The 13462-nt window shown below is 29.7% G+C and overlaps 1 protein-coding gene across 1 annotated transcript; it reads left to right on the plus strand.

The window, feature by feature from the left end:
* The first annotated feature begins 7464 nt into the window (after positions 1-7464).
* GA2OX6 (gibberellin 2-oxidase 6) lies at positions 7465-10540 on the plus strand. Its single transcript, XM_012227559.4, has 3 exons — positions 7465-8050; positions 9414-9765; positions 9931-10540. Exons 1-3 carry the CDS (start codon positions 7665-7667, stop codon positions 10192-10194), a joined length of 1002 nt encoding a protein of 333 aa, XP_012082949.1. The 5' UTR covers positions 7465-7664; the 3' UTR covers positions 10195-10540.
* Positions 10541-13462: the final 2922 nt, after the last annotated feature.

Raw genomic sequence — 13462 nt, forward strand, 5'->3', positions numbered from 1 at the left:
GTCACTCGCCTAACTCGCATGTCAATTCGCGACACAACACGTTTATATTCGTGTCATAAATGGGTGAGTTGTTTATGACACGAACTCATTTAACATCAATCCTAACCCATTTATTTCGCGTGCTAGGTGAATGTTCGCATGTCGTGATCCATTTTGACACCCTTAGTATGACCTACATCAAAAATACATACACACTATTAATGTACTTTTCAATAGTGACAATAATTTTGAGAATTTAACTAACTATATTGAAATAAGAAATTAAAATTTTTTTTATTTACATTTATGATTTATTATAAAATGATTGTTTATTTATTAGAAATATTAATGTATTGTACTTATTTAGTATGGTGTGTTCTAAGTGTGTGAATCTCCTACTTTTTTTTAAATTGTCGTATCGCGTACGTTCCCGTATTGCGTAATGAATTTTCTTTTTTTATTAATGAATAATCAGAAAAAATAAGAAGAGAATAAATTTGTTTTCAAAAAAAGTTTTGTTACTTTTTTTCTTGATATAAAAGAAAAATAAAATTACTTTTTATCTATAAAATTTATTTTACAATTTTTTATTTTCTTTATAATTTGAAGAGAAAATTTTCAGAATTCTTTTCCCTTGTATTATTTTCTTATTTCCAAATATAAAAGTTTTTACTTATTAATATTAATTTAGTTTTTTTCCTCCTATATGATATTATCTGAAAATATAATTTTTTTTTCTTTTATAATCCGCACGATACACAAGGTAATATTAAAATATAAAATAGTATTTTATAACGTCGTTTAAAAATAGTAAAATAATATAATAAAGTGATAAATTGTATTTTATTGAAACATGCCGAAAAGTTGCGATGCTAAGATATGTATTCTTAAGTATCATGCAAAGTCTTTCATCAAGTATGCAATAGCAAAAACCATGCATGGTATGACCTATATAAAAATATATATACACACTATTAATATATTTTTCAATAATGATAATAATTTTAAGAATTTAACTAATTAAATTGCAATAAAAAATTAAATATTTTTTATTTTACGCTTATGATTTATTATGAATGATTATTTATTTATTTGAAATATTAAAGTGTTACTTTTTTAGTGTAGTGTGTCCTAATTATATGGATGTCCTACTTTTAAAAATTATCGTATCCGTACGTTTTCGTATCTCATATCCTGTATTCGTCCAACTTCTGGTATATGAGACTACTCCTTATACCAAACTAATCAACCAAGTTTGTTTTATTACCGATAAAAATAAAGTGTTTTTTCAATTTGCTTTTGTGTCATTGAAATAATAAATTAAGTATTTTTTTTATTTTATATTTATGATTTATTATAAATGATTGTTTATTTATTTGAAATATTAATGTATTACTTATTTACTATACTATGTCTTAAGTGTGTGGATGTCCTATATTTTTTAGAAGTTATTGTATCCCATTTCAATGTAACATAACTCTTGATATATAAGACCGCTCTATACATCAAACTAATCAACCAAGATTTTTTTATTACTAATAAAAAATAAGTGTTTTTTGAATTTGTTTTTGTGTCATTGAAATAATTTTTTTTTATTTTGTGTTTATAATTTATTATAAATGATTGGTTATTTATTTAAAATATCAATATATTACTTATTTAGTTTACTATGTCCTAAGCGTGTGGATGTCCTACCGTTTTTAAAAATTATCATATCTCGTACATTATTGTATCTCGTATCCTGTGTTTGTGCAATTTAACTTCTAGTATGTGTGTAACAGTCTGATTTTCCTGTAGTATTGGTAATAGTGATTTACCAGTCTGTAAATAGTACCATCAGTCCGGGACTTGGTATTATTTTAGTCCGGAAAAATTACTATGCATATGACATAAAACGGTGCTCCGGCACCGATTGTGGCATCTGCCGTCTGGATCTCCAGGATTGGTCGGTGGGTGATACAATATATGGACCAAATTAATGAAATAGAGACTTTTAAAATTTATTTTCACTTTATCGTCTTTTTTTTTTTTCAATGAAAGATGTAAAATATTCTCATTTCTAAAAAAATATCGTTTTTTTTATTGAATTATCCAAGAATAAAATCATAAACTAAATCTAAACAAGTGATTCTCGTTTGGTATAATTTATATGTTGAGGAGTCTTCTTAAATCTAAATATATTCTCATACTTTATAAAGGGTGTTCCCGTCTCTATTTCATACAATGTTAAGTGTATACTCAAATCAAACTTATTATGATTGTGGTAACATTAAAAAAAATTGTTTTCTTCCACAAATTTTGTCACCAATACAAAAAATTCACCTTACAAACAGACACTGAATTTTTTTTAAATAAAGAAATGGCAAGCATTCAATTCACGGGTTGAATTTAGTGATGTAAACTACATTGCCTTGTTCTTCGGTGTCCATTTGCGCTGTGTTAGAACTTGCCTAGTATATAGCTGTTTGTACGATTTCGAAATTGGTTATTGACCATCAAATTTATAACTTTGCATCTACAGAAGAGGTACAATTATGCGACGTACCCTGTTGTATTCTTGCGACTTGATTTTATTGCAGCATTGTATTCTTATTTCAAGAATTTTTTCATATTCTTTAATATGCTGTTGCTTGTTTCTTCGCATACTTCAATATCAGAATATTTATTTTTCTTTTCTCCAGTTAGGTTAGGTTGTATTGGGGATCTATTGATTCCAGAGCTTGTTAAGTTTTTTCCTGATTTTATTAATAATAATAAAGAATATTTATTGGCTGTTAAAAAAAAAAAAAAAAACAATTATGCGAAGTACAGTTGACCACCGACTGTAGTTTTCTGCTGTCAGGATTCAACAATCCCTTTATGTTGCCGACTTTACCTGTTATGTTAGTAACATTCAGTTACAAGCCCCAACAGCTATAATCCAAACCTGTATTACACACTACATTATTGTCTTACTCTGTCATGTTTTTTCCTTTTGATTTAATGGAAATGGAATTGTTTCTGCGCTGTTTGTTATTTTATTTCTCCTGATGTCAGATTACAGACAGAGATACACATGTATGTAGTTAGTGGTTATTTTTTTTAGTTAGTGTTTTTATGTTTAAAAAAATTGAAGTTAATCGTACGGTATTGATTGGTGGCGTTTGAACTTGATGCATTATTGCTTCTTGTTCTTGGCCCTGGCTGGCTGCTTCTTCTTCTTCTTCTTCTTCGGTTCGTACTGTCTACAAGAATAGCATTGCAGGGCAGGGCTAGGTCAACTGCCCATATTTCTTTTTGGCCTTTTTGCTCTCTGCCAAAGAAGGGCATGCTTCAAATAATTCACTTGAAACTATTTTCAGTACTTTTACACTGGGTAACTCTGAATTCAATTTTTAGAAAGGTCTATACCTTTCAACTGCATTTGGAGTTTTCTATTCCAACTAATTCTTCCGATGTCAATTTGCACTTCTCAATAATTGGTAAGTAGGTTTATTTCCTAATTGACCAAGCTCCAACTCTTGGAGTTACATAGATCAAATCACAGAAAAGATCTGAAAAAATTTGGAGATCCATAATTTTTTTTTTTCTTTTGAGAATAATCCTTAAACTTAATTTGACAATTCTTTAATTTGAAAAAAATTTCCAGCCATGGCCCATACCCATATGGGGCATTTCAGGCTAATTAGTCTTTTCTTATTGGTCCATAAAGTTAATTACACTTAAAACATTATCAAGTCTACCTAATATATATTTTTCTTTCATCAGTGCTGCCATGGTCATCATAATTGGATTATTTATTCCCCATTGATAAATTAAAACTCATCAAACAATTAAAGACTACTATTTAATTTCTGTGCAGGTCCACCGGGTGTTAGTGGAGCAGCTACCACATATAAGTTTTCTTAAAATTTGGTTAGCAATTAATTATTTATCTGAAATAAAGTACAAAAATAATAAAAAAAATCCTATGGTTTATAAATCTTTTGATATTACAGTAAATTAAGTATATTTTGAAAGGGAATCAGGTATTAGGCTAGTTTTATTTTCTCATGCACTTAGATGATTAAAAAAATAAATAAGTATATATATATTGAAAAAAATAAATAATACAATTATTTAATTTATTTATATATATTATATTAGTGGCATTACTGCCATATCATGCTGATCAGCGTATGAGGTACCCAATATCTATCAGTGATAAGGACTTAGAGAGTTCGACAGGGTGCCATGTGGCAGTAGAGGAGGATTCTAGAACCTATACCACTACTGACAAATGATGTGATGGGAAATGCTTCCCTATCGACAATTTTTTATTTAATTACTAATTTACTAATGCTGCTTTGTCCGCCGGGTCTTAGTTTTAAATGTTTACCCCTTTTCCCGGCCTGCGGCGTGAAATCAGGTGCAGTGTTTAAGGGAATGCTATAATTTGTTTAAATAATAGTATTTTGTTTTTCTATTTTTTTAAACAGGATAATTACTAATTAGGACTCTGCTTTGTCCTAATCCAAAAATATTAATCATATTTGTTTTTTTTTTATTACTTGTTTTTTTACCAGCTAAATATATAAATTTACTTATCAACTTTATTATTTTAATTTTATAGCATTCTCAATTTTTATTTTGATTTTTTAAATATTTCAATTTATAAAATTACACATATTATACCATTAATTTGTAAAATTAAATCAATAAAACACGTTGATGGTTGAAAAAATGTGAAAATTTTACTAACCATATACTAAATCAATATTTTACGTATAAAATAAAAAAATTTTAAAAATTATTGTTGTTAGTTTGAAAGGTGTGTCTTACTATTCTCAGAATTGAAGGTGTCATATAATGCTAAAATAATAAAATGTAATGGTAAATTTATATATTTGACTCCAACTTAACTAGTTGAATTTAAAAATATAAACAGAAATAACTTTAACAGAAATATAAAATGCTTTTTATTTAGTAGGTTTCTATTTCCCTTTATTTTGAATTATTCAAAGCATATTTACTTGTTTTCGCATATTAAAATTTTAAACTGTATATTTTATTTTGTTATGGTATACTTCTTATGATTTTTTGGTTACAACAAAGTTTTGAAATGCTTCCTAAAATTACTTCGAATGCTATTATATATATATTACAAAGTGATATCACATTATTATCATGAATTAAAATTACAATTCAATAAAAATAAAATATTTTTAAAAAGCAAAATAAATTCTCTCCATTTCTATTTCATTTTAATTTACATTCTCGCGTTTAATATGTTTTATTTTTATTGCATTATCATTTCTATTAGTATTCATGATGATAATACAGTGTCATAGTTATACCGTATAATTACTTAAATATACATAGATAAAATTATTTCATTTTTTTCTTTTTGCTCTAAAGTGAAGGTCAATTGTTATATAAAAGAGAGAAATAATAATTTACTGATCACTTGTCTCCATAAACAAATAAGTTGCTATATTATTTTAATGACGGAAATCTGAAAACCTTGAGTAAAAAATTCTTATGTGAAAGCAAGTTATCCATTATAAGTGACAACCTTTTGAAAATTATCAGACAATCACTGACCATTACAGATTTGAATTAAATAGTACCATCCATCCCTCCAAACCATATGCGTGTCTTAAATTAGGTCACCAACCATATTTAATTAATCGTTAATGTTACTCTTTTTCAGTATATTTTTTTAATTAATTGGTCCAAACCTTAAAAGTTTGCCTTAATTAAGATAATGCACAACATAATTGTGCATTACTTTCATTTTTTTATCCATTGTGAGAGTTCAGAGTCGCAGGACTCGAAAACAAACCGTTTCTAGGAAATAGGAACTATGTCTCTTCTAGGAGAGTATAGTAAAAAAAGGAATCAATGCGTGGTGGATTTCTTTTCCCTGTTCCTTTCATCCCCTTTCCTAATCAGATGGATTCACTTTATCTAATTTATTAATCCACGAATGAATATTAATCCAATTGAGTCATTAAATTATACAATTTTGTACATTTTCTTCTATTTTGGTATTTCTTAAATTAATTCTTAGAAGAGGAATAATAATTAAAGAAATAATTAAATGATAGAAACACTGGAATAATAATTAAAGAAATATTTTGTCAATACGTAAAGAAATGAAATGCTAGAAAATAAATGGGTCACCCATGCGATAATAATACTTAATGAGAAGAATCAGCAGCTTGTTGGATGGAAATTGTCTGAAGAATATTCCTTGAAAAATTAAAAACTTCATTTAGTTAATAATAATAGTATAGTATATTACGTACACGTTCTACTTTCATGTCATGTGGAATCTCCACGGTTCATGTCTGCACTCTTTTTGATTGTCATTTGTTGAAAACTTATTTTATATATTATTAATTGCCCTCTAAAAGTAACAGTAACAATTCTAAGCCAAGATGTTGGTCAACAATTGGATTTTACCATCTTATTTTCACAAATAAAATATTGCAACTTTGCTGTGTTATTTTTTCACATCTAGACCACGACAGTTTAAAAAAAATTTTCAATTCTATACTATATAGACTCTCTTGTACCCTTGTGATCCAAACTTATCTTGTTCTTTTTGGTTTTTATTGTATATCATTTTTTTTTTATTGTATATTAATTTAAGATTATAAAAATAGTGATTTGAATTTTTTTTTATTTTATCATTATTTTATAATATTTTCTTTGAACATTAATTTAAATCCATTTTTATTTTATGTAAATTTTAGATATTTTTAATTAATTTGTTTGTCTAATTAAATAAAAATATAAAACAAAATAAATTAACTAAAAATAAATATTAGATTTAAAAAAAAATCTTCAAACTCGTCGGGTCGGTTTAAAAAACGTAATTATCGTAGTAATTATCTGTCACTTGTTAATTGTTTAACATTAAATATTAAATATAGTAATGTTTCATAACTTAATCTTTTAATCTCTAAATATATATTGTATTAACGATAATACTATAAATAGCAATAGTAGTTGTATTTGAACTGTAACAGAGACTTAAATATATATCTTCTAATTATGGAAGAAAAGTTCAACTTTGATTCTTTTGGTTATTAATTTGAATTGCTCCAACCAATATTTGTTTGTTCGTTTTCATGATTTAATATTTCAATTAAAAATAAAAATGTTAGTTACCATTGAAATTGGAATGGTAAACCCTCTCTGAAGTGTGAAATTCAGCGGGAGAGTCAAAAGAAGGAAAAGGTCAAAACACGCGTAATTTGAAAAAAATGGAGTTTAACGCCCACACTCTTTTGAAAAGCGTTGGCAACATAAACCAAGAGGAGGGGACAAACAGCCGCTACCAGGTTGGCCCCAACTTCCTTCTTCGCGCGTGAATTTATCCCCAACATTTCCTTTATTTTTACTTATACTATATAGTCTTGCTTTTATTCTCTTTTGGACTGTCACACATACACAAAGTCCACGTCTCCAAAATTCACGTTACTATTTAAAATCTAAAAAATATATATAAAGAAATATAATCAAAAGTGATGCCTACCTTGCATTTATTTATTCATATCTTTCTCTCTCTTTCTCCCTCTTGTATATGTATATAATACGAACCGCCTCATCGGTAATCATCGTATTATAGCTGAAACTCAAATATTCTTTAATTTCTTCATCATCTTCATATTTGATTTATATAAAATTTTTCTTTGATTTCTTCAAAGCAAGCAACAATGGTAGTTCCGTCTCCAACTCCAATAATGCGCAGCAAGAAAACGAAAGCCGTAGGTATTCCTACCATCGATCTTTCTCTAAATAAGTCAATCGTGTCTGAACTGATCGTCAGAGCATGCGAAGATTATGGATTTTTCAAAGTTGTCAATCACGGAATTAACAAAAACGTCATATCGAGATTAGAAGAGGAAGGAGTTGGTTTTTTTGCCAAACCAGCCATGGAGAAACAAAGAGCAGGACCTGCAAATCCTTTTGGCTATGGCTGCAAAACTATCGGCTGCAATGGCGATGTAGGAGAGCTTGAATATCTTCTTCTTCAATCAAATCCTCTTTCCTTTTCTGAGCAGTCCAAAACAATCTCCAGCGACAATCCAGCGAAATTCAGGTAAGTCTTGATTCTTCTTGTTTTTCAATAAAGATATATGAATGAATATACGTAATTATATATAACCACGGTGAAGCGTAGAGGTTGAAAAAGCAAACCAGAATAATATAGAAGAAAGGTTTCGGTTTGTATTGCTCTAATGTCGAACAGGTTCGCGGGTTTATGGTCAGTTTGTGGCGTGTTTGATTCATTTTCAACAAATATATTTTATTGAAAAATGCTGTAACGGTTGCTCCCTCTTCTTCATAGGAGGAAATAAATATATAATAATGTGGTACTTGTTCCGCTGGATAAGGAATTTAATTTTGAAAATTAATTTTTTATTGTAATTGCTTGGTGTCCTAGAAAAAGAAGTCTTTCCTTTTTGTTTAGTACACGTATAAAAATTGTTTTCGTAGAATAAATAAGTAAATTTTCAATTTATTTGTATTTTATTAGTAGTAATAAAAGATTGACAGCGTTTTCAGTGATTTTACAGTGTGTAGCTCTTCGTCACGGAATTAAATGGAGGAGATTTTGACGTTAGAAATAAAAGAGGAACACGTGCAACACTGATATATGTGAGAGAAAAATTAAAAAAATAAAAAATAAAAAATGAAAAAACCCACTAGATTTTATTCCTAATTGAACTTTCGACTGTATGTGAAGAAACAAAATTGATTTAGTTAGCAAATAAACATTCTCAGATTCAAATGTCTACCACCTTAATTTGTTTTCTTGATATTTTCATTTTTTCATCAATCAGTAATTTACGTGTATAATCCGTAATATACTGTCAAGGTGGAATGGTCCAATAAAAAAAAAAAAAATCAATATCTCATAATTGTGCATGATGAGTCATAATTTTCCTAATTGTCACCTCCAACAAATACTGCCTGGATTTTGTCCAGCTCTTAGCCATGCCCACACTAGTTCCTAGAGGCAATCATATTATAGTAGAAGAAAGAGACAATTTGCTACTACCTAGAGGCATATATGTGTGTGTGTCCGTGTATAGGACCCGCCACCCTTACTATAAGTATAACCCTTACTTCATAAATAAATAAATATCCTTATTTCTGTATATTCCTTTACCCAACAGAAATAAATAATCCACAATAATATCCTACTTTTTCCGACAGGCGGTAGGCCACTGTCTAATGGCCATATCATTGCCCGGGTGAAGAAAAATAAAATAAAAATTCTCAATAAAAATCAATAACTCCCCTATCAAATCAACAAAAAGACATATATAAAAGTAGAATGGGACCTTATTGCATCGCTAGATCTGGCAAATTGGTAAATTTAAGTTTCTCTACCCTTACCCTAAAAAGAAAAGAAAATTCACAATTGGGTTTTGATTTTGATTTTGATTTTGTTGCAGTTGTGCTGTGAATGATTACATTGAAGAGGTTAGAGAATTAGGTTGTGAAATTCTCCAACTGTTAGCAGAAGGTTTATGGATGGAAGATAAATATGTGTTTAGTAGATTAATCAGAGACGTCCATAGTGATTCTGTGCTTAGGCTTAATCACTATCCACCGGTCAAACACTTCAAGGATTGGGAACCATCACCTAAAAGAATTGGCTTTGGTGAGCACTCTGACCCTCAAATCTTGACCATCTTGCGATCCAACGATGTCGCGGGCCTTCAAATCTGCCTACATGATGGTTTGTGGGTCCCTGTACCTCCAGACCCCACCGGCTTCTTCTTGATTGTTGGGGACGCCTTACAGGTCAGTGATTGACATTACTCATCATCACCTTGTTGTTTCACATTTTCTTCTTCTTCTTCCTGCTCTTCTTTACATATTAATTAATAATTAAATATTTTAATGTCAAACCCAATTTGAATCCTTATTTATTTATTAAAATTTATTATTTTTTTTTATGAACGGAAGGTTTTGACAAATGAGAGACTAATGAGCGTGAGACATAGGGCACTAGCAAACTCAACAAAGCCAAGAATGTCGATGATGTACTTTGGGGCACCATCCCTTAACACGTGGATTTCACCTCTGCCGGAGATGGTATCACCACAAAATCCGACCAAATATAAGCCTTTCACTTGGGGTGAATTCAAGAAAGCTGCTTACTCTCTACGATTAGGAGATGCCCGTCTTGACCTCTTCAAGATTCATGCTTCTGATAAAATCGGGTCTTGATCCATACTATACAACTTCTTGTATTGCTGTCTATACAAATGCGCCAATGCATTATTAATTAAGAAAAAAAAAAAAGAAAAAAAAAAAGAAAAAAGAAAAAAAAATTCTTTTGTAGCTGTAAATAGGCCACAATTGAAGGTACGTTATCCCATCTTGATCGGCATGGATTTTTTTTTTTTCTCTTTTTTAAGTTTTTATCTTTCTAGAGTATTTATAGTACTTGTTTTAATTAAAGTGGCATAGGACTAAGTTTAGCTTAGCTTCACTCAGCGTATGCAAGAAATTTTCTGCAATCCATATTGTAAAATTCTTATTGGACGTTAGTATAAATCCATATTGTACGTCACTCGGCAGTTCTCATTGGTGGAGGTAGAATGTTGCAATCCAGCACAGTAATGAATGATTACGAACAACCAATTAAGTTAGACTGGAGAACAAATTTAGATTGACCATATGTATCTACCATTATGATCATCTTACAGATTGAATAAAAGGGTGGGTCCGTTAATTAATTAATTTTATTATTAAAGCTAGTGAGAGAATAAATCTAATTGTATTCTCTTAATTGGATTTGAATTAAAGATCTATTGATATGTCTGTAATTTTATCCATAACTATTTCAAGAATAAAATTTAAAGTACCTTCTTTGAGAAAGAATAAGATTGGTACAGTAGATGTAATTATATTCAATTAATTTTGAATATTATTCTATTTTTATATTTAATATATTACACACACAAATGTGGTGAAGCCAGGAAAATTACTTGATACCAAAATGGCATCTAAGCTCATCAAGTTAACTAATAAATTTGTTTAAGGTCATAATCATTTGCCCAATTGTGTTCAAATATTATGATCCACTTGATGCAGACACTTGAAGTTGGATACATGGCTACTATTTTTCTATCTAGATCAATTAATTAATAAATAAATAATACAAGAGCAAAACTATAAATGGCAGTTGAGAAATTATTGCATTGATTTATAAACATTAAAGAAGCACTTATGTGCAGAGACTGATAATTAGGTACGATCTCAAGCTAGTCTTTTTATATAGAGGGATTGTGGTGTATAAATATTCACACTAATTTTCAATCTCACCAAACTATGACAAATAAATAAACAGGTGATGGTAGTTCGATCAACCGGACATTTTGCTTTGTAAAATAGCCTTTTGAAGAATGGTAGGTACGAAAATGAAATGACTCAAAACGATGGATGGAGCTTGATTTAGGCCATTTTAAGCAACTTACTTATTTGGGGAGATTTCCTATATTCTATACTTCATTTGGTAAAATCACGTTTTCCTATTTCAATGATGTAAACACCTAATTTACATGGTTCACTTAAATAATGGAAAAATATTCGGTCGTAACGAGAGTCCTTTAAAAATAATAAAATTAGATTTTAAATTTTCAGATTAGGGTTTATGAGGTTTAAAATTTAAAGTTTAGTGTTTAGATTTTAGAGTCTTAGACTTTGGGTTTAAGTTCTTTAAAACTTTAGAGTTTAGGGTTTTAAAGGTTTAGCATTTAGGTTTTAAAGTTTATGGTTAAATATTTTTTAGGGTTCAATATTTAAGATTCACTGTATTTTATTATTTTTTGATTAAATTTCAGATTTAGAACTTCGCGAGACAACTGCCATGTTATTAGTGGATTGAATATATAGATACTTGGCTTATACCATATAAAGTGGTATGAATGACAAGCAAATTTAAATTTAACAGACTATATGGATTCAATCTTTAGTATTTATGGAGAGAGGTAATTACGAATTTTGAAATGAGATGAATTTTATACTAAAAGGATGTATGGAGGTATTTGCAACATCATGAATATTTAACTTGTAAGGTTGGTTTAGATGGTTAGAATTATTCGTAACGGTTAACCAACCAACAAAGCAAGGCAGAAGAGATAATGAAGCATATACAGCTCTCCTCTCTCCCTCTCCAGTATTTAGCAATTCCAAGCCACAATGGATAACCACCGTAGCTTTTAAAAGTGAAGATAATATATTTTAAATAATAATAACTTGCATGAAGAAAACTAGCATTCTTGCTGGAAAATTAATCGCAATGAGTAGTGATATATAGAATCAATGGCTCTGGACAAAGCTTGAAGAATTTCATTAAAATGGCTTCACTATTTTTACTATTAGAAGCTCTAGTGATATCCTCGAAAGGCGAAGTTGCTTTGCCAAGGAAAGAAACCAAGGAATCAAATTACTGCATCACAACCACGAAATATGGCACCGATGATCAGCACCACGCCAACAACAAGAAGTCAGGTACTGCGGGCCAAGATTTTCCTGTACCAACTTGGAAGCTGGCTAAGTTCTGCATTTGGCCTTAATTAGAAAAATTCTGTATCTATCTTTTCAATTGTCTGTATATGTATACATATAAACATATATTTCATAATTGACGCATTATTGTACAATCAATCTTTCTGATAAAAGATGGTTCTGTGGTAGTGCTTCTTTTACAGTATGATTTGTTCCTGGTTTTCCAAATTACACCATTGTTGGTGCATGTTATGCTATACAGTAACTTCGATGAAAAAAAGTACTTTTTAAGACTAAATCAAGAAAGAAATCATGAACTCCATCCATAACCAGATAAAGAAAACGATATGTAAAAGTGGATATGTGGCCTCGATGTCTTACCAAATCTAGGGAACAGAAATAAAAGTTACTTTCATTATTTTTCCATATAAAGGATAAAGGAAGATTAGACACCTCAATTTGTTTTATCCCAAAGGATGCATACAGCGAGAAAAAAAAAGGAAAAGCGGTGAACTTTTTTATCTTTTTGTTCTTTTCGTTTTCTCCCACTTCCCTCCGCCCCCCACCCCGCCTTCTTCCCCTCTCTATCTCTCTCTACTTAAACCTTATGATTTTACATTTTCCCAATTGCCACGATTGTGGGATTGTGGGACATTAGCAGAAAATGCTCCTTCATGGGAAAGAAAGTCCAAACATCTTTGCCATAAAGATCTGGTGGGCCGTTGAAAGTCCAAAAGCCAATTTCATCAGACTAAATTTATGAAATTAGACATTTTTGAGAAGTTGCATACAAAAATTTTAGTTGTTAAATAAAGAATTTTACAAAAACATATGGGAATTAACTATATAAAAGTCCAGGCCTGCTTCAAGAGCTACATATTGCAAACCACTGCTTTTATTGGCCCAAAAGCTGAAAGAAGCCCAATACCTTTTTTACCGGCCGAATAAGATCATTAGGTGTTGGAAGGCAGTTCTTCTTTTA

Source organism: Jatropha curcas, chromosome 5 (assembly GCF_041381405.1).
Source record: "Jatropha curcas cultivar XTBG-Jc1 chromosome 5, XTBG_Jcur_1.0, whole genome shotgun sequence".
Taxonomy (NCBI): domain Eukaryota; kingdom Viridiplantae; phylum Streptophyta; class Magnoliopsida; order Malpighiales; family Euphorbiaceae; genus Jatropha; species Jatropha curcas.

What these genes read in the sequence shown, in the direction of transcription:
- GA2OX6 (XM_012227559.4), top strand. Translation starts at nt 7,665, where the DNA reads ATGGTAGTTCCGTCTCCAACTCCAATAATGCGCAGCAAGAAAACGAAA. An exon ending in GACAATCCAGCGAAATTCAG is followed by an intron (nt 8,051 to 9,413) that starts GTAAGTCTTGAT and finishes ATTTTGTTGCAG; the next exon opens with TTGTGCTGTGAATGATTACA. An exon ending in TTGTTGGGGACGCCTTACAG is followed by an intron (nt 9,766 to 9,930) that starts GTCAGTGATTGA and finishes TATGAACGGAAG; the next exon opens with GTTTTGACAAATGAGAGACT.